Source organism: Coloeus monedula (assembly GCF_965178545.1).
Source record: "Coloeus monedula genome assembly, chromosome: 6".
In the NCBI taxonomy this organism is placed as follows: domain Eukaryota; kingdom Metazoa; phylum Chordata; class Aves; order Passeriformes; family Corvidae; genus Coloeus; species Coloeus monedula.
In genome coordinates, this window is record NC_138786.1 from 2,422,929 (window position 1) to 2,445,334 (window position 22,406).

Consider the following 22,406-nt stretch of genomic DNA (forward strand, 5'->3'; position numbering starts at 1 on the left):
GAATAACTTGTGCACCAAAGCTACAACCCTGACAATGGGAAGTGAAAAACTTTGATTTTAAAGGCAAAGTGATTCTTTTGTTTCTTTAAAAAGTACCACCCCCAACCACAGAATGTCAGTTTTCATTCACCTGAAAATTAATTTTCCTGCCCCTCCCTCTCAATCTTTAGCCTACACCAAGTTCCAAAAATACATTCTGCTTTGAACTACTGCTTTACCTGTTCTCCAAATCTTGGCATGATAAATCACCACTTCCCACATGACACTGCTATAGCAGTTCAAAAGACAGAGTTCAAACATCTGTTTTGAGATTCCCCGTCCTTTAAACATGCAAAAATTGCAAGTTTAAAGTTCACTCAGATAATTCTGAAGCATGCAGACAGAATGCATAGTTTAATTTTTTCAGCCCTCTTTCCAACTAAAGCCATTAGAGACATTTGGCAATTTATAAGACATTGTATTTAATCAAGTGTTATCTAAAGATCACTGTAACAAACCCAGGTGCCTTTTCCATGTGCAGCTTTCTTTCAGCGGGGTGTGTGGGAGTTATTAAAATTGAGCAAGACACGTTTTTCTGGATTTCTCCAGCACAGCTCTGCTGTGTAACTGAGAAGGAAGTCACCACACAGTTTGGCCAGTTCGTGAAAGCTTTTGCCATTTCACTCATTTATTCTACCTCTCATGTCAGTTCCATTGTTCCATAACAGTTAAGGTTTTACAGCCTCAAAATAATAAACGCAGTTTCTGTTCACATTTTACAAGTCTATCCCGCATTGGTTTCACTTTTGAGAAGCAACAATACATGACTTTGAACACCTACTATCACATCAGTGACCAGCAACGCCTAGGCAAGGTTTCTCTAAACAGCAAAGTTTAGCTGAGCAGTGAGTCAGGATTTCCTTCTGCAGTTTCATTTTAGTTTTTTCTAGAAAGATAGATTCTCTGAGAATATAAAAGAAGACTGCAAATGAACAGACAGCAACTCGTACAGACAAGCCAGACAAACAGAGATGCATTACTGAACAAGGTTTGGAGCATCCATGGCAGTGATTCTCCAGGCATTCCAGATCCTGCTGTTGAGGACCTGATGAAATATGCTTCACTACTGCTTCCAGTATCCTGCAACTTTATCCTTCTGTCTTCTACTCAACGAAATGGTTTACAGATATATCAAAATTGACATGAACAGCCCTACTGTGACCCCATTTTGCACTGGTTCCCTTGATGCGTATGTTTCTCCCCAAATATCACTATGGTCACGATCCCATTTTATTACCAAAGCAACTGTTGGTGCAGTCTAGAACAGCACTTCCATCTTCATCATGTGGACCAGAATACACTGAAGTTGTATGACAGGTCTGGTTTACTATTTTAAAAAGCAAATCATAGCTCTAACTATGAGTAGAAGTAGGCAATAAAGCAGTTTTTTTCCAGAAAACTGGTGTTAGTGCATGTGAACTCGAACACTTCCAAAGAAAATGTCCCATTGAACGGAATATTTTTGCTACTAGCGAAAGGTCATCATTTGAAACCAGATCTATAGGGCAGCAAACAATCATTAAGATGCTTTATTGACAATATCCACTCACTGCAAAAGTTTCTGCCTGCATACAATTAGATCTTAGCTTTTCCATAGTGTTTTATTGGCAGTGGAAAATGCATCAGTACTTTATTGAAAGAAAGCAATAAATAATACTGTGATAAAAATAGTTCAAAAGTAGACTGTACATATTGTTACATAATCTGAAAATACACAAAAGATTAATAGAAAAACAGAACAGTAACAATGGATTTCAGTTTTACAAGCAAGTTAAAAGTGGAAAACAAAATAAGAAAAAAGACATGCTATATATATAGTTGCATAATAAATAATGCACCATCTGAACAGATTCTTGCTGGCTTTTTAATATGCCATTTACAAGTGTCAGATACATTTTCTACTCATACAGTCCAAAATGGCTACAACCATCAAAATCAAAGTCCAGACAAGTCTTTAGAACAAGTTTACAAAACACATAGGATGACTTACATAAGAAAAGTAAGGCCTTTATTAGAAGATGCACTGCTTTTTTCAGCCCATCATTGTACCTTCATCTTTCACTACTCATTTGACAGGAGGCTGCAGTGCTTTAGGATTGGTCCATTAAAACTGGTTCCACCAGCATCTTTCCACCAAGTGTTTTCAAGCAAAAAGGTCTAGGACAAAAAAAACCTCTCTGTGGCCTGTGGCTCACGACCAGGAATCATTATGAAGTCTATCTTCCTCAGGTGAGGAAAAGCAAAACTAAAAGCAGTCCTTGGTTTATGGCTTGTTTTCAGTCACTGCGAAGAGCCGCGATACAAATACAGCACGGGCTGTTACCACTGAGGCAATCGCTCCTCCAACGTGTCCCGCAGGGTTAGGAGCTCCTCCCAGCTTTGCAAACAAGTTCTACTTTAAATAAAGACAAATTGCCACTACTTGACACATCCTCTGTGTGGAAAGGTACAGCTCTGAGAAGAACAACGCTCGTGTACCGTCCCTCCTACGTCAACAAAGGCTCACCTGAAAAAAAGCTGGACTTGTTTTCAGATCTAAGCTAAGAGCTCCAAAAGACAAAATATATACTGCTCGGTGTCATGATACTTTTACAAAGGTATTAAAATCCTTTTCACCTTCAGTTTCATTATTAAAAAACAATGATAATTACAGTAACTGCATAATTTACAAAAACCCTATATTGCTCATAGGGACATATACATACAAGCATTACAGTACATTCAGTTGGAAAGACTAAAATTAGAATAAAAAAATCAGCAATGATTTGATTTGTAGACTGAATAGAAACAGAAAAAGTAAGTAACTATATAAATGAGAAGTCACATAAATATAAGAAACATTTAGATTCTAAAATATTTTCTCTATAGTACTCATGAATTTATTTGCTAATTAAAAACTCTGTAATAAAATATCTCAAAGTGTCCATTTAACAAGTATTAACAGGTTAAGGGTTCCAAATGTTCAAAATGCTGCATATCACCGGTAGAAATAGTGTGGGTAAACTGTAAAAACAACAAACAAAAACAACACACAAAAAACAAAAAACAAAACACAAAAGATTCCATTAGCAGTTTTTAACCAACATTTCCTTCCAAGATTCTCACAAACAGCTCAGCAGTGCAGCAGACATGCACTGAATTACTGCCATGCCACGCTGGATATAATTTTGTTGCCTCCTGCAATCTCCAGCTTCAGTGCAAAGTAAAGCAATGAGGGCAAATATTTCTGCCTCGAGGATTTCCATCCCACGTCATCTGACTACAGAAAATCCTGAACCAGGGAGAAGAATCTGGGGGAGAGGAGACTTAAAACTTCGGTTTCTTGCAACTAATAATACTTTAAGAGAGCCCCTGAGATTATGAACTGACACACTCACATGGCCTGAGTTGCTACACGCAAGTTTCCTCTCTCAGCATTTCATATGTAAGAACTCCTTAGAACTCAACTCATACATGCAAAAAGGTTCTGAATTTGAAGAAGCAAATACATGAGTTGGAAGGGATGCTACCAGTAAGAAGAAAGAAGTTGCAAGCAGAAAAGATAATTTACAGTCTATGAAAGATACCAGTGAGGGGGAAACATCCACTGAATTGATTTTTAAAAATTCATTATAGTTTAAAAAAAAAAAAAAAAAAAAAAAAAAGGATCAGTTTCCTGACTTGCTTGCAAAATCAGAGAATCAGAATCAGTACTGTGCCATAAGAAAATACAGCAGAGGCTGCTGCAGAAACATTCCAGACTGATCTTTCACAAGCCAGAGTACGTGGATTTCATGTTACAACACATCAAGCTGCCTTTTATTGGCAGCACTGCCCCCAGCTCCCCAAATTTAGGCTGCAGGTAGCTAAATCCAGCCAGCCAGCCTAAGCAATCACAGTGGCATGGACTGTCCAGGAACTGGGAAACTGCAGTTTTCCCTGTGACAATTCAATACTGAAGCATGTTTTAGTGGGACCACTCAGACCAAGCAAAGACTCAGAGATCAACAATCTGAGCTGCAATGTCACACACTGGATTGTTTTCTTTCCTTTCCATTCCTAATTTATTCTCTTCCCCCCCTCCCCACTTCCACTAGCTGTGTTTCATCCAACCTCTGATTCCAGCATTTTCTACAGAGCTATTTAGCACAGGTTCTTTTTGAGGCTGTTTAAAAACCCTCACAAGAATACAGTACTGACAAAACCCACTATTTACACACTCAGTCTTTGTTGTAGGAAATAAACTCTGGATTTTCAATATGACAACCTACCCTCAAAACCTGGACTGTTTTCTAAGTGTGTAAAACCACTGTAGTAAAATCCCTGCTGTTTTATTTCACAAATAGCTGCTTTAGTGTTATTCCTATCAGCTTTACTCACCAGGAGAAGGCTTTAACAGGAGTAGGTCCTTACTGTAGCAGAATCCAATCTTTGTGTTCCTGATACACTGCCTATTCCAAGAAGCATGGGAAGACATGCAGAACACAGCATGCATGTTAGTTTTCAAAAAAAAAAAAAAACAACCCCTCCACAGCAATGGTGATTACAGCTTTGGTACTCACCCAACTCTAAGGTTACAAGTTAGAAAAGCAGAATTTATTTTACAGTTTGTATATTAACCACTTCTTGTTCCAGGGGCTAACAAAAAAGAATTCTAAAGAAAGACCTGCGTGCCAACTAGCACCCAGAAATTGGCAAAGGTGATTTTGTAAGTTATTTACTACTTTATGTAGTTTGCAAATATTTAATATTTAACAAAGAAAGTGGTTTTACATGGTAAAGACTCAATTTACTTTCACTTAGAGAATTTTCCACATGAATTCTGGACAATATTTTGTGCTAGTGACAGTATCTAAAATTGAGAAGAGCTTACTGAGAGTAGCATCAGATGCAAAAATTGGGTTTTTGAGCTTTATGAATAAAAAAGCGTTTTCAGAACCTGAGGCAACTCTGACAGATTGTGTTCTCACCCTGTCTGTTCCAATAAAAAACATTTTATATTTGTTTCTACTTGTCTCTTGTAAACTAAATTCAAGTCAAAGTTTATTCTTATGTTGCTACAGAGACGGTTTTTAAACAGACAGGATCCCTCATGTGACAGGTGATCAACTTCCACTTCCAGGTGGGATTTCTGGGGTCTGCTTTTGTTGGTTTGGGTTTTTTTAAATTCATATCTGTGTGTGCACACATATACACAAAGATCATTAAGTACACAGCAATGAATGAAACTGATTTCAAGTATGCTCAATACTGAAGTGGCCACTGCAGGAGGGGTAATGGACCTGGTTACTCAAGTTTTACTAATCTCTAAATTATCTGAGGGGGTTTACTCACATCATTTTTGAATGCATTTTATTGCATTTCAGAAATGGGGCTCATATTGGTCTAATTGCTGCCAATTAGAAATTATGCATCATGTGATTCAAAAACTCCTTACTAAGCTGTCATTTTATTTCTCTACTTTAAATTACATTTATTTCTAGCTATGATTCTCATTTTGTTACTCTAGTGACGTAAAAAAAGAAACTCCACCTCTAGTACAGCTTCCTGAAATGACAAAGCACCCTATGGTTAAACACAGTGTTATAAATACAACCATGCACAAGGCAGATGCTTTTATGCAGCAAAAAAGTCATTTGAACTTAATTCCCCTGGAATCTCAGGCAAAAAAAGCACATCATGCTTAAAATTATACAAAATCAATACCATCAATCTGCATCTTCTTTGGCTGCATAGAGGGTGAAGACATTGAGGTTGTAACTCTGAAATTTGCAGGAAGAGTCTCTGCTGATCCAGCAGCTAAACCTCTTATGTCCTTTGGTCTAAACTTCTTTCTCCACGAAGGTGCTCTCCTAAAGCTCTTATCATCATCCTGTCATATTGACAAACAACATTAGCAGTGCAAAAAGTGTGGGATTGTTACTGACATTAAAAGGATTACTGACAAACTTAACTAAATGTATCACCACTGAAGGAGGTGATTGTGAGGAAATAAAAAGTAAGTGTATTAAATACACTGCCAAGCAGGGTTTTCCTTAAGCACTTAGGTAAATGTAACTTAATTACCCAAGTGCATTCTCCTTTCCCCATTAATACATCTGCATCTTTCAAGCAATATTCCCACCTCAGAAATATAAACTGTATTTAGTAAGTGCAGCATTAAGTCCCACTTCCAAAAACATCTTTGTCAGAGAAAGTATTGTGTCAGTGCAAATATTCCCACTGGGCAGCTCCATTTGCCAGCTTCCCATTTAGAAACAGTTCAATCCTTCGAATGCTGTTTTAGCTCACATTTATTCCCTTGTACAATTAGGAGATAAGTGCCTACATTATTTGAAGAGATCTTGATGATCAAACTGCCCTGTGCCACTAGAACAGAGCAAACATCCGTTCCCTCAAAGCTCCTTTTGCAGTTTGAAATCTCCATGAAAAATACTTCAGAAAACCATCAAGCTGCTTTCTGATGAGTTATTAAAATCTTGGTAGAGATGCACATGGGAACAGAGCAGTCAGGAGCTTCCCCTTCCCCTGTCCTCTTCCTCATCCCAGCAGCAATGTTTTTGAGACTGGTTTCCTGAGCTGAGGTTTACCACAGAAGGGTTTTTCCACTTCAGCCTTAATCTGGACCACTTTTGCCTACATGTGCTACCACATCAACTCCCATCAGCACCAAAGATGAGGCAACATGGAGTTAATTAAGATTCTCCTGGGGAAGTAACATCAACTTGAATCTGTTCACTGAGCAACTTAAAAGGTTAAAGATGGAACACTCTCTCATCTGTGCTGTGGGTGCACAAAACAGCCTCACACTTAGAAAGCTTTATACTCATTTTGATGCAGTTTATACAGTAAGATCACAGGCTGCCCAACAGAAATTACTGGTCTTCTGCAGCAGTATGAATCAAAATTAACATGAGATTTCTTAAAAGCCCCTCGAAGCTCTTTGAAATACTGCTCTTTAGGATAAAGTGCCTTTCTCTATCACAGCTTGTTCATCTGCAATGCTGATCGCTCATTTTCCCATATTTTAGATAAAGAGGATTCAGCCCAAAGTGCTGCTATTAGACATTAACCACACGAGCTACAAAACCAAATTTGCAAATCTTTCCAATACTTTCATATTCAAAGGCATCTTACCAAAATATACAAACCCTGCTGTATTTAGAAAACATCAGGGACAGGGAATTTCACGTTAAGGTTTCTGTCACTATTCTGTCAAAAGCTTAAAGAGGTTCAAGCTAAATTCTTTCACTGAGCAGGTCTGATAAAGTTTCCAGGACTGTAAAATGGGTCAACAACTTGAGTAACTTACTTCATCAAGTCTTCTGTCAGTGCCCATAGCAAGAAGGTTATTGAATTCCCTCTCCAGAACAGCACGAGCCTGAAGTTTGTGGTATGAAAGAAATGGAAGTTAATTACAAAAGATTAGCAATTAGTAACCTATAAATGATTTTAAAAATTTAATAGGACCCAAATTGTTTAATGCTTTCTTATCAGATTAACAAACATACTTCGTACTTGAAAAGTTACAGTTTAATTTGTAACTTATTAAAAATTTAAGGAAGACTTAACAGCTCTCCTTTAGTTGCAACACGAAAGTTCATGATTCTGGCTCAAACTTAGTTATTTCAGAGTAAAAACTAGCAAACAACAAAAATGATGAGTTTCACACTACTGTTGTGAAGATGGGCTATGAGGAAAATACTAACATAAATATTAATGATTTTTTCTCAAGCAAATTTACCAATGAGAATTGTTATTAACAACTAGAGAACTATTACAAAGGCACGATTTAAAGTTTTTCTCTTGCATGACAATGGACAACTTTCCATTGCTGAAGTTTCTAGATGCTCTTAACTGTGAAAAAAAGCAATCAGCTCCATTTTTAACCTTCCCAGAGGCCTAAAGCACCTCCTCCTTGCTTACTTGTGTGTTTTGAGTGGGGATTTGCAGCAGGAGAGCTAATGCATTGTAATCAAAGGATTCATCTAAGGCCACAAGTGCACCGTGAACTCCGCTCTCGATCAGGTTGTTCGCGTATTCCTTAAGGCCGATGGACATGACCCAGTGGATCATCCTCTCATTGCTCCACACAAGGACATCTAGGGAGGCAAAAACACAGTGCCAGATTCATTATAACACCATTTCTCTGAACCAAATCAGCCACAGTCATGAACTGGATGACTGGATTGGCTTGGAGTGGAAAGTAATACGTATTAGAAGTCTGCTGGGAGGTGTTTCACACCCTAACAGTTTAGACTTAAATATTCCAAGGAGAAATTTCCCAGGGGCAAGAGATGCATCCATTCCATTTGGGAGGCTAAAAACAACCTACCAGCCACAGCCCTGGCTTGTTTGCTGCCAGTTAGTTGTGATTCCTGGGAATGTTCTCAGGCACAATTAGCAAATTAACCACCAAAAGGTATCAATGCTTTAAAAGGAAAGAGCAGGCACAGAACATTCTAAGCAAATTTTAGACTCAGATATCAGAAAATGCTTCTGATATTAGGCAGGGAAAAAATTTCTATGGGAAGTCTTGGAAAACCATGAATTCCCACCCTGCTTTCTCTTATTCCTTCTCTCTTGTTCAATAATCACCATGAATCTGGAAGACATAAATACCTAAGTCACTTGGATATTTTTTCATCAACTGCTGGGTAATAAAAATTACCAGCCACAAGCAACAGCAAAATGATGCAGATGTAAAGTTATGTCAAAACAGGGGGAAAAGAAGAAAATAAAGAAAAAAAAGCCACCCAAAAGCATGTTCTTAACTCTCATTCTCCTAAAACATTTCGTTTCAAACTTCAGAGCAGTATGAGTTTCAAAAATGTTCACAAGTAGCACAAGTAAATGATTTAATGATGTGTTTTATCATTCAGTGTTCAGTGCCTACATCCAGACGCCTTGTGCATTTAACACTTGATATTTTATAAGTGATTCCTTCCTCTAAAGCCTTTCCTTTGTTAATGAAATTTTGAGGCTGATCAGTGAAAACATGGCAGAATCAGACTGAGGTGAAGACAATACACTAACCTTTAATTTCATTCTGGCTTTCTTCTCTTTTTCTTTCCAGCTCTTTTCGGTCATAATTCAGTCTTCGGAGGCACATAATTCCACACTGAAAACTGTTTCTGTTTGGACCAGAGGAAAAAAAATTGGAACAAATATTTAGAGATAATGGAAACACTTCCTGTGGGTGAGGTCTCCAGCTTAAGCCTCTTTACCTGTGGAAGCTGTCCACCATTTTCAGCTGCCCACGCAGGTCTTTTTTAGTTAAGTGATCCAGCATCCGAGCATCCACCAGACATTCCATGAAGTAGCTGCGGTACTGAGGGAGCCCCAGGCTCGGGAGCCACTCGTTGCCAATCCACTCGTGGTTCATGTCACCATAGGCTAATGTCTGGTTTGAAAAAAAATTAAGGAACAAGCTTATTGAAATGAGAAATGAAAAAAGAAAAGCTACTTTAGACAGCCTATTTTAAAGAAATTGCTTATTTAATTCTTAGCCTGCAAAGATAAGCACATCAGAATACTGAATACTACGTGTATGTTTTCCAAACAAGTCACCCTCGTGGAGAAAAGCAGGTTCAGATATTCAGATCAGCAAGTAAAACTGCCTCAATTTATATCAAGAAATAGCATGACAAAATATGCAAGAGGTAATAAAATTTTTAAAAATACTGATCTGCATGGTTGGATAGCAAAAGCCATAGAATTTCATTGTGTTGAGATGTTGCAAATACTCTCTCTCTTGAAAACTGGGGGGGGGGGGGGGGGATCTTATTTTTCATGTGACTTTATAAAGAAAAGATATCCGAAAAATAACTGCAGGCCTTTTTAAAGACAGTTAGCTATTTTCAGAAACTGATAAAACTGAAGAACAAGCCATTCTAAATGCTAGTCCTTATCCTAAAGACTTTTCCCATTACAGTTTTGATCTGCAAATCACCAGGCATTTTTGTAGAGAAAACATCTATAAAGATGAGAGTTTCTAACTGTATATCTAATCACTCCTTGAGCAACAAAACCCAGAAGCTCCTTTTTTCAAAAGTGTAATAATTGAGATTTTTCTGTTAAAAGTCAAAAGCTTTATTTCTCCTCTAGAGGAAGCACCTTCCAGAAAGGAGCAAGGCCACAGGGAAATGCACCTAAGCCATCAGAAGGTAGAAGAGTCAAAGAGCTCCTTACTCTGGGCTTGTTACCACTGACAATCAACAAATGAATAGCTGAGATGTAGTTAATGGGACTTAAACCAGGTTTAAGATGGAGGGCAGCCTAGCAAGAAGAGCCTGTACTGTCCAAAGGTATGGATCACGGGTAAACCCCAAGTTTTGTTTATATCCCTGTATAAATACTCAGCTACATCAATGCCTGAAAATACAATTAGGATTTGCCACCACTTTAAGGCAAAACAATTAATCAAGGGGGATTACAGAATTAGTGCATAGAAATCTACTTAACCATCCAAGCCCAGGGTATCTTGTGGCACACCTGGGATGGTGGCTGGGTTGGACAGGGACTTTCTGCACAGAGCAGATATTCCTCTAGGAATTCTGGCTTCCCCAGAGAGCCACCCCCCACCAAAACATTAAAATATTTAAATCACATGTATTTCCCAAGTGTGCATTGTACAGAGATAAGCCTGCAGCTTCCCCCTCTCCCACTCCCCAGGTCACACCCAGAATCACTAAAAGCTGCTGGTCTAAAGGAAAAACAGGTTCTTTCATGCTCTAATGATTGTGACAGTTTACATACAGTCCATAATATTAGATAAAGTTTCCAACCTGAGCCCAGCTTCCCTCCTCATCTTCCTGTTAGGTGGTTAGGAAAGCAAAAGAACACACACATATTAGTGGTTAAGTTTAGTAAGGAGGTCAAAGTTAACGGTGCACTGCAAGACTCTAAATCTACTGCATACCAAAGGATCTAGATAAAGCAAGCATCATGCAATGTAAAAAATTATACACAAGGCATTTATTTTTGTATGAGAAGTTGCAAACCCCATCTACTGATTAAGTTTCTGGAGAGAAGAAATTTCTGCACCAATAATTCAATTTGTCTATTTGTCAATCAAGTCAGAGCTCCATTTTACAGATCAGAATTTTGTTTACAATCTTATCAACGTTGATTTTTTTTTTTTCCTCCCTTCTGGAAAAAAAGCTATCAAGATGCAGATTGCAAGGTTAATAATTAGAAGAAGCAATGATCCAGAATTTTAGTGCGTTATTTTGAAGAAAAAAAAAAAAAAGACCAAAAAAAAAAAAAGACCAAAAGGTACTTGATTCAAATGTTCAAGAAGTGGGAAAAGCACTCTAAGGAAGAGAAGTGGCAACACTGTAAACTAACCGTTTGTTGTGTGGCTGTAAGATTTTCCATCTCTTCATGTGTTACCCAGACATTTCCCGTGGTCTAATATGAGCCCACAGGGAATCAATCCCATCCAGTGAAAGGAAAGCAGTAACAAAGAGGAGAGGTTGCAGAACAGATAAGCAATCGGTACATGTAAGGAGCAGGCATGGGCAAAGCAATGGTCTCTAAGTCAGGTACAGCTACTGAAAGTCATGGCATGCAATAAAAGCCTACCCACAGGAATCAACTTCTTCACAGATATTAACAAAACTGAGCATCAGAAACAGCTTACAGGACTTCATTAATGGCTAAACACTCAGCTCTGCTCTAATCTGAAAAATACATTTGTGGTCTAGCACATAACCCCAGGAAGAACTTTAGACTGCAGGGCAGACAGACTCACAAGAGAAAATTCCCATTAAGTGCCTAAATTTACTATAGAGAGACAGGTGACTCCTAGTTCATGTCACCTGTATTATTTGGAGTTAATGGCCTTATAGCTGCATTAAAAGAGCCTCCAGCTATCTCACAAATTTCTGTACAGACATGTATGCTTCATCTGGATTTTAAATTCTCTGGAGGCCAAAAGATGAGGTGAATAACATGTACTCTAACTACTTTGGATTACATACTTAGACTGAAATAAATTTCTCTTTTCCTCGAGAAAGAAAACTGCAGTTATCCCTTTGGTTAATTTCCATGAAAGGAAGGAACAGCCTATATTTAAATAATGTATTCCTTTCCAAGAAATTCTTAATAGAAGCTCAGTTTTAAGTTTACAGTAAAATGTTGGGAATTTCTAGGTGTTTAATGCTGGATGAGTTTCCTTACCGTCCTTGAGGTGGGAGGGGCAGAGGGGCTGGTTAATGACATGATTTCCTGGATGGCCAGCCTAAGCTTGAGCCTGTGCAGGGGATTGCTGATCCCGATTTCCCGCTGGATTTCCGTGTCAGACAGGGCTGACATGATAGCACCGCTTTTCACATTGGCTCGGCAGGCTGCCACGTACCAGGCTGGCATCCCCACCCACAGCTGCAACACAGAGAAAAGGAAGTAAGCAGGAGATGGAAAACATTCCTGCCTCCAAACCCTCGCAGTCTTTACACGTCTGTACATTGAGGGGGCTTTTTATTAATTTTGGAAGGACCACTCACCTCCAGCCACACCACCACAGTGGGCCCATCCCACTGTGCAAAAGGCAAACCTTGTCTTCTGGCTTCCTCCAGCAACTCGTGCCTACAGTTACAGAAACAGTCATTAGTTATAATGGATGTTACAATGTCAGCACTGCACTTGCCTCCCTGTCTCCTTTCCAATAATTAGCTTATTCCTTTCCCAGCCAGCCTTGTATGATACCCCCCTCAGGCAGGTACAGCACGTGTACAGGGACTACACAGGGATGAAAGCTGAACCGGCCAGGAAATCTGAGAGCAGCAGAGATGTGGATCTTGCCTTTCAGAACCTGGTGTCTGAAGCCACTACTGACACTCTACCCAACACTCCCAACTCAAAGCAGAGATGTCAGGCTTATTTGGCAATCAGATTGTCAGCTGCTGCAGTTTTCTGCTCAGCAAAGCTGAACCAAAGCAGTCATTTTTCCTCAGCGTGTGCAGATCTGAAACCTGTGGCAACACATGAACACATCAGAAACCCCTGTCCATCAGGCTGTCAGGGCTGGAACCTGGGACAGGGACCATTTCACTGGTGAACTTCAGCCTGTCAGAACGTCAGGGACAGCTTCACACAACCAGAGCTGTGTTTGGCAATTATATCCCGAAGGGCTGTGTACTGAAACTCGGCTTTCATCTCCCATGATGACACCATTTCCTTTGTTCTTCTGAAACAGAAGCGCCTGAAGTTTCATATTAACAATTCAGCTTCCAGAGACAATGGAAGCTCACAAGGTCCCTATAAAAAGCTGCCAACAATGTTTGATAAACCAAAGGACAAAACGTAGCACTGTGGGTATAAGCATGCAATGCTGCTTGGATATGCCTGGCTGAAAACACAGAGAAAGCCTAAAAAAAGCATTTTTACACTGCCTTTGAAAGCCAGTTGTATATGGTTAAATCTCTGCTCATTCTCCTTTGAAAATCAGAAAAAACAACTTCACCTAATTAGACTGGTTTTACTATTCTTTATTCATGCCTGCAAGTGTAGAATTAAGATATGCAGCAATACTACAGATTCAAGATCCTACATGAGGTATTTACCATTTTCTCACTATTTAAATCAAATAAAATCTCCTTGCCTTCTGAACTGTCTCACTGGATACTCTAAGATGACAGCATTTTTAGAAGTTATAGGTATTAAAATACACAAGGCACCTTGAAGAGTGATTACTGACAGAAAAGGAGCTTTTTTGCTACTCCTACAAAATGGAAATGCAGCATTCAGCTCTTTCAGACATACCTGGGATCCTCATGTTATATTGGTAGGTAACTAAATATTAAAAAGCAATCAATGAAGTAATAAATATACTAGCAACTGCTTTATCAATAGATAGCACTTCTCCACCTGCACACCAATAAATTACTATTGCTCTGGAAGAACCTCCCAGTAATTTATCCTAATTAAATGTGCTTCCCAGCAATGGGAAAAGGGGAGGAAGGAAGGGACTGCCAGACAACTGGTTACAAATAACCACACTAGGTACCATTTTAGGATCCATCCATTAAGGTGGAACAGTGTTCAGCAGTCAGCAGCTCAACTGCTGAATTTCACTAACAAAGAAGACTGTAAAAGCTTAGACATATTTGTACACTTCAAAAAGATACATATATTTCTAAATTGGGAATAAAGGATCAGTTATTTCCCTGCTACTGTGGAACACGTTACATTAATTCCACAAATAATTAGCCCTGAACACATTCAGTTCTGCTTCTCTTTGTTGTGTAAAGATTTAAAAATTAGAAAAATAAATTAATAAGATACTCTGAAACATTGCTCGGTAAGAACAGAATAAAATGCTTAATACTGTATTTGACAGAAAGGAACACAACGTTTTTTCCAAGTAGTTTAACTTCCAAATTGGTGTCTTTGCCTTCCTTTTTGGTGGTTGTGTTGTGTGGAGTTCCGAGAAAATCAGTGTCATTTCTGGTTGTTTTTAAGTCTCATTGTGTACTTCATGGTAACCATGAAACAGTGAATCCTTTGGAGTAGGATACCAGGAACACATCAAAAATGTAAGGAGAGGTTACGATGCAAACTTGAAACTCATGCTGGTATTGTAGGGAGAAAATAATTGTGTGATGGAGAAAAACACATAAAAATAGAAACAAATAAAAAAATGTTTATGACATGACTTTATGCAGAAATTATTCAATGGATCCAAAGAGGAAAGCAACCATGAAGTGGAAAATTAATTGCAGAATTTGTTCATATGCAGTAAGAGATAAAAAACTTGCTTGCACAGAAAATCATTAACCCCCAAGCTCAAGATGTAGCCCAGGCACAAAATGTCTCATAGGAAGAATTCAGAAGCAGCTGCTGTTTCATCTGCAAATGATGCATCAATGGTTTTTTTCCTAGAGCAGAGAACTTCCCTTTTCCCACTATTCCCTTCAAACTCCACCAAGACACTCGCTGCATTCCAGTAATATGGGATCACATCCCTGAAAGATCACAACTGCCAGGCCAACTGAGTCTCAGAGCCCAACCATTACACCAGATGTGGATCTGGTGGAAATGGGTGCAAAACCCAGCCCCGTATCTTTGTGAGGAAAAAGATATTGCAATGGTGCCAGTCAACAGGCGGTATAAACCTGGCCCTGTGAAGGATAAAAGAATGCCAAAGGAGCAGCTGGCTACTGGAATAACTCATAGGTGACAAAACCAAGGGACAGATGTCTGGAGACTTAATAAAAAACTTGGCTGAGCTTCCCTTGGAACAGGAGCCCAAACACGCTGCTGCAAGGGGGGAAGGCTTGTTGTTAGACACATACCAGAGGCATCTCACAGCAGCTGGGGAGGACAAAAGCTGTGGTCATAGGGAGTGAGAAATGATGTCAAAGCTGCAGGTGGTGCCTGATGCAGCAGTGAGTGCACAAGACCCTCTAGGGACCGTGTGAAGGATCTGTGTTCAGCAGGGCTCTTGGCAGGAGAGCACACGCTCACCCCACAAGGAAAACAAAGCAGCGCAGAGCAACCTCACTCCGTCACTGGATTAAGACAGCATGGGAATGGATACATCCAGAGCTCGTAGCCAGAGGGGAGTGCTGCATCCCAGATTTCTTGGATGGAACTGAAGAGGACTGATTTGGAAGAAGTTCAGAACACAGTAAACACTGCAGTGTGGGGAAGAGAGTGATACTGATGGAAGTGACAGAGCTTCAGGGTATAAAAACTGAGAAGAAACAGTTGTAAAACATGAGATGGAAATAGGCAGAACATCAGGGGAAAGTCAATATCCTTATTCTAGATTGAGTTCAGGGATGTAGCAAGTCTTTTGTGTGTGAAAGTTATCTTAAATTTAGGGTTGCCTTCCTTTTTGCTGAATACAGTACTAAGTTTGTTGTGCTGTACACAGAAAAGCACGAACACAGTTGTGGCAAACACCGTCACTACTACAGCTCACACAGAAGATGAACACAGCACTAAAAAGGACTTAGCTTTAGTCAACACCAAACAACAGTTTCACAGAAGTACATCTACCTTGGAAACACAAATACCTACTATTGCTAAGCAACTTTCAAACCCCAGATTACAAAATTTATTTAATCTAAGAGGGTTTAATATTTCCACTATAAAAGCTCACGCCATGCAAATTAAGACAAGACACCAAACTAGCTTTCACACTGAACTAGGTGACACTGGATTTATTTCAGCAACACATTTTCATAACATATTCTTTTGAATTTACTATTTCCTCTCATGATCTGACTTTAAGAAAGGACAGAGGTTTTAATATATTGCTAAAAAATCCAAACGAGATTTATCATACTTGCACAACAATCCTTAAAAAATAAATACAAACTTACCCTGATTTTGCACTACCACATCAAATGGTAAACAAAAGGAAAATAAAATCATAAAGGACAAATATAAAACTAGGATTAAACTGAACTCAAAGGCATACAAAAACAGACAAATAATGTGTACTGTAATTTAATTCTGTAACTATAAATAGGTTTTTGTTAGCAGACACTGAACACTGCCCTCAGCCTGTTTGTGCACATGCAAGCAGAAATCAGAAAGATAAATGAGCAAATAGGGATTAGAGACAGCTATAAATAGAAGGAGCTGTCGTTGTTCCAAGCATTCAGGTAGCTGGAATTCTTTTTGCTGAATACAAGGTTTTGCAAGCAAACAGTCAGTTGGAATTTGTTTTAACCCAGCCTCCTCCAAAATCAAAGTGAAAAGTAATTCAGAGCAGCTTTACTACTACTTCTTTTTGATAATGAGCATCTCAAGAAGGCAGCAAGGGATCTTTGACCCCTTGTGATAATATTGCTTCCCATGTTCAGAATACCCCTCAGGATCCTGAGACAGCTGCATGAAAGCATCTTACTGGGATTTTTCAAATGATAGATTTAGATTGTATTAATTTCATTGAGTGGTAGAGAATACAAGGCTCCAGGGAAACCTTAGAGCCCCTTCCAGTACCTAAAGGGGCTCTAGAAGAGATGGAGAGGGGGGTTTGAAGAGCTAGGGAAGGCAATTCCAAACTAGAAGTTTTCATCTGTTTAATATAGACAGCTGCCTTTTAAGCAACCTACAACATGCAGCCATAAATTATACTTTAAGTAATACCAGTACATTTTTGAAAAGCAGAATGTTTACAAGAAAAGTCATGATTTATCTGCAACTGCACTTTTTTGCATTTCTTAAAGCAAGACAGTATGGATTGTTTTACTTGAGAATGAAACTTGTGGCTGGTATTGAGAAATACCTATATTGCTCAAAGAACAGACCTTAACACTATTTAGATATGACCAGACTAAAACTATTTATTCAACCAAGACGTGGTATGACTTTAAAGCACTGTAGAAAAGGGAAAATACCAGATCATAATAATGTATGATTGCCTTCAGTGTAGCAGTCTGAAGAAAAACAGCTGAGCCTTCTGTTATCCAAACAAACCCACATTCCATTCCAACTTTTCAAACCAACACACTGCTGGTTTTCATTAGCAGCCACCAGGCATTATTCTTATTAGTTAATAGAACTTAGGTACTGCAAGAAATCTCTCTCAAAGGGAAAATTAGCACCCTTTCTTTCCAATATTTACTGTCTGTCTTCAGAAGGCAAGGAAAGTCTGATCTTCATCAGTTTTTTGACAGCTGAACAGAACAGAAGCAGCAGAAGTTTAAGGCTCAGCATTGGGGGAAAAAATGCAAGGAATGCCTGATCCTACTTATATAAATATGAGTGTTTCCTGTACTGCCATATAAGCATCAAGTCAGGATTTCTACGAGTAGCAGTATCTGTTTTTCCCCTATGATTAGTCTTTGCTTCATCTGTTCTAAGTCTGGGAACAACAAAGCATGCAAACAGACACTCAAAAGGTGAGCAGTAAACTCAAGATTTTCTGGCACAGAGTGATAAAATTCTCTGGACTAGGAAAAGGTAATTGCATACAAGGTGCCATAAAAAAGGAACAGTCACAATTGATTTAAAAATGGAAGAAATCAGGGCTATATGGTGCAAGGAGAAAGATTTCAGCAGACAAACAGAAGTGAAAAAATTAGTGAAGAGAGAAGCTGTCAGCAGCTGCAACACAAAGGGACAGAGAAAGGAGCCAGCAAGTTCATGTACAGGGATGTCTGCACACAGCATCTCATGCTTCCCTTCTGTCAATTCCTTCACGCTCTGGGCAAAGAACAGCCAAGAGCAACTTTGGGAAATCTCCCATTTGAATCAAAGGTATTTATAATTTATTATATTTAATCCCTCCCAAAGCAGGTATTAAGTATAATAAATTTGGGGGAGATTTGGTAAGAGTCCACTTCTATCTCTGAATTTCTTTATTACAGCAGTCCAATAGTAAGTTTTCAGCTGAAATTCCTTTCAAACTTACCATGACCCATGCTGCTATTAATGTTCTGGAAAAATAGTAACAAAAAATAAATCTACAGACACTTATTAACCACAGCACCGTATTAGGCAAAAAAATACCCCAAAACCAAACTAAAAAATAAAACCACAGCATTTTTAAACAAAGCAATACATGATTAACACAGGATTCCAAATATCTGGTAACTTACTTTTTCTGCATTTTCCTGTTTTTCTCTGCCTGACCTCCAAGTTTGCTGAGACCTAATGCATCCTGAGAGGAACCATCTGCTTCTCCCATGCCACCTACAAAAAAAACCCCCCAAACTCAAGTCAGTCTTAACTTAATCCTTTGTAATATTACTGATCAGGAATGTGTAAAACCAAACCTCCAAGCTCATATCTCTCACTGTGTAAGAAAAAGCAAACCAACCTTGTCCCAGAGCTTCCTTGCTTGTTTGTCCAGGTCGTCCCTTTTCCTTCTTGCCAAACAGGCGGCCAATAGAGGATTTGATCCCCTTCTTTTTGGGGGCTTTGTGAAGGGAATCTTGGCTGCTGTTACTGCTACTAGGATTACTTGTTTGCCCATCTTGTGAACCTGTTGAACTGTACCAAAAAAAACATCATAAAGGAGCCCATGTACAACAAATTCACCAGAGATAAATTCAGGGTTCTGTGTGAGTTACTCAAAGTTCAGTGACTCACTAATGACATTTAATTTCAGCTTTTATGAGTTATGAAAAGAAATGTTGATGGTACAAGTTCTTGACTGAAAGGGACAGACAAAGATTGAAATACTTGAGTGGAATCCATCTCAGATACTTAGGAACTCTGAAAAGAGTATCTGTCAATCCAAGTGATGACGATTTTGCAAGTTATATCTCAATTTACAGCTAAGTTACAAGTTAAAGAGTTGAAAGTTACACTTTTTATTTCCCAGACATGAAGCACACTTAACACAGACTCGGAGTACCAAGAGACTTCCCATGATGCCATTTCTAAGCATTAGCAGAACCTACATTCTTAATGTTTATGTAACACAGTCACCCATTTAGGTGTCCACACTCCTGGCTTTTGAGAAACACTTCAAGACCCAGACTAAAGCCCTACAGGCTGAACAGCTCTGCAGTTTGGGGGTTTTACCCTGATGCTGTGGGACACTGAGCTCCTGGTAGGTCTGAGTGATTCCCAGCTACTCACTTCCTAATGTCCCTGATATCTTCATGGCTCACTGTATGCAGAGCTCCTTTCTGGACTCTGTCCAGACGCAAAGACCGAGGTGAGGAAGGTGGCGACGTCTCACATTTGATGGTGGTTTTGTCGTCTCGTACCTCTTCTCTGGAAGATGGAGACTAATGGAAAAGGAAGGAAAATTTCAGGGGCAATGCTGAAACATGAAGGCAATACCAACTCTACAAAAAACAATGAAAAAAAGAATCTTATTTCAGCATTAAAGGATTACTCTTGCCCTTACCATTCTGCTGTTGCCTATTTTTTGCTTGATTTCTTTCTGAATTTCTTGTTACCTTCAGTGACAAACTATTAAATTCAATCTTAGCTACTGACACAAGAAAGTAGCACTTATCTTTTATTCATTTATAGGGCTAAGAACTAAAGTAATGCCTTCAGCACCATAAAATGAATATACCTGTCACCAGTTTAAGCAAGTGCAAAGACAGAAATAAGAGACCTGTGAAAAGAGTTATTAGCAAGATCACTGACTCCGTGAAGTCAGTTTCTACACACCTTTGGCTACAAAAGTTTGAGAAACAGAAAGAATAACTTATTTGTGTGTGCACTGACAGCTTTTAAAATGAAGCACTGATGCATGAAGACTGCAAAGCAGTGGTTGAAACAGAAAGCAGCACCACACTCCTCCACACCAGCAAAAACAGGCAAACAAACATGAAAACCCACAAAACAAAACCCATACTTAGGCTAAAATGATAAACCATAATCTTGTTTTATTACAGAGCTACCCTGTAAATGCTTTATGTTCCTGTTATCCACTAATGAGTTTGGAGACAGGGAGGGAGATGAAGGGGCACACCATGAAATAAACTAAAGATTTTTACCTTTCTACGGTGTTTCCTTAAATCACTAGGCTGACAGACGCATGCAAAGAAAAGAAATTTGGAAAAGCTGTATTTATTGTAAACTGTACCACAGACCAAGACAACTAGTACAGACAAAACATCTCAGGGAGAATATAAACAACAATTACAACAATGGCACGGAGAGATACTGGGTATGAAGTACTCCTTAAATCACAGATTACTTAAACGTATCCCTGAAGTGAGGAAAAGGAAGCAAAAAATAAACACTTACAATTGGTTATCTACCAAAGTACCAGAGATGTTTGAGTGTATTGGGACCGTAGGCAAATTAGCACAAAATACGTGCAGCAAAAAAACCCCAAAGAAGTGCTGTGGGGTGCAAGGTGTTGCTTTGAAAAGGCAAGGACCTGCCTTGGACCTCCAGGTCAGCCACAGCAGCCTTAATAAATCAGCTGCACTTGTCCCTCCTCACAACCTTGGCATTCCTGCAGCTGTTTCCTACCCTGCACAAAAAGCAGCCCATACTTTAATAATGTGAAACAGTGCCAACAATAGCTCATTTCTATACAGTCACAGGATTCTGTTCTTTTTACAACTTTCAAGTGCTGGAATGTTTGAGCAGGAATTCACCACCACTTTTATTTTACCCTCCATCTACTGTACCTCACTCCCCAGGGAGTGCTCACCTCTGCCAGTGCACAGAGCAAGGCAGCAACCCTGAGTTACACAAACAGCTTATTCACACTGGTGCTGACGAAAGCCAAATTTAGATAATTTGTTTAATAGCTCTCATCATTTAAAAAGGCTGCAACCAAAAATAAAGTCGGTCCCCTCTGAAGTGGGACAAGGGGGAGGGATGTTGTTTCCCTCCCGCAAAGGACAACTTTTAATTGTTTTTGATTCAGAAAACGTGTAAATTTCGCAGCATTAATATGGAAAGTTTTGTTCAATCTGACTGTAGAGTACCACATTAACAAATCATAAGTTCACTGAATGATAGAAGGGACCTTTAAAGATGATCTAGTTCCTCATCAAGTTCTTGACAAAGCACTGCAGACTTGTTTTACCCTCACTGATCTTTCATCCATTAAATCTGATGAGCATAAAAATGAAAATGTTCACCACATGGAATGAACTGCCCACAAGGACTGCTCAAGAGAGGCTTCACCATTTATCATGCTGATGCTTTTTAATCATGAGGGGCTTTCAACTGACTGAGCTGCATAACCACTGGCATTAAGCTAATTTGCCTACATGATCAAAAACTGATGCAACTCTCTATTAAAATACTGGAAGACACAGCAGAACTCAGTCCAGTAATTCATGATAGCTCTTCCAAAAGTTTAAAGAAAGCCCTTGATCTGTAATTCTTGATTTCAAGCTTTCACAAGTCAGTTGCCAGGTACAAAACCCATCAAATACAACTGCAAACACTAGACCAAGTGACTTTGATGCACAATTATGATCTAAAGTGAACTTCATTACAGTTCACTTTTCTTCGGTTGCAATGGATTTCAGACAAGACACGTTCTCCTGATCTAGTTTTGGGGAAAAGAGCTACTTAAATTTGTATATGGTTTTCTGCATGAGAAGTGTTTAGCTTAACTAATTATTGTGAAATGTTAGAAGATAAAGCACTCCACATTCTGAATTTTGATAGCTTTTCTTAGGAGACGACTGCTTGACCCTGGATATATGGCTAGAGCTAGTACAGTGATTTTTATTCTAATTCAAAGAAGGCAAAATTACTCCCTTTTATGAAAAAAAGAGACTTTTTGGTATATGTACACATCAATTTTAGAAAGCCAGCAAAATTACTTAGCTGAAATACTTGGTTTTAACTGTTCATTTTGTTTAACATGTCTTTAAAAAGAAGAAAGGGGAAAATTTGTATCTTGTTTTTACAGATATGTTTACATGCATAAAGCAGCTCCTAGAAGGATTTATCTTCCTAAGAATTCATAAGAATATCAAAAGAAGGAAAAC

At 38.9% G+C, this 22,406-nt stretch overlaps 1 protein-coding gene across 4 annotated transcripts in view; it reads right to left on the reverse strand.

Annotated features, from left to right (window-relative positions):
• Positions 1 to 639: 639 nt before the first annotated feature.
• PPFIA1 (PTPRF interacting protein alpha 1) overlaps positions 640 to 22,406 on the reverse strand; it is a 54,037-nt gene continuing 32,270 nt past the window's right edge. For 3 of the 4 annotated variants that reach the window (XM_082282901.1, XM_082282902.1, XM_082282900.1), the window contains exons 17-28: positions 19,564 to 19,715; positions 18,797 to 18,969; positions 18,576 to 18,669; positions 12,525 to 12,606; positions 12,202 to 12,402; positions 9,246 to 9,421; positions 9,055 to 9,152; positions 7,945 to 8,120; positions 7,331 to 7,399; positions 5,725 to 5,890; positions 4,399 to 4,469; positions 640 to 3,042 (exon numbers count right to left, since the gene is read on the reverse strand). In XM_082282901.1, coding sequence (XP_082139027.1) covers positions 4,411 to 4,469; positions 5,725 to 5,890; positions 7,331 to 7,399; positions 7,945 to 8,120; positions 9,055 to 9,152; positions 9,246 to 9,421; positions 12,202 to 12,402; positions 12,525 to 12,606; positions 18,576 to 18,669; positions 18,797 to 18,969; positions 19,564 to 19,715 — 1,446 coding nt within the window. In that variant the 3' untranslated portion in view covers positions 640 to 3,042; positions 4,399 to 4,410. The remainder of the gene's footprint in view (positions 3,043 to 4,398; positions 4,470 to 5,724; positions 5,891 to 7,330; positions 7,400 to 7,944; positions 8,121 to 9,054; positions 9,153 to 9,245; positions 9,422 to 12,201; positions 12,403 to 12,524; positions 12,607 to 18,575; positions 18,670 to 18,796; positions 18,970 to 19,563; positions 19,716 to 22,406) is intronic. The other variant, XM_082282903.1, reaches the window with a different exon arrangement.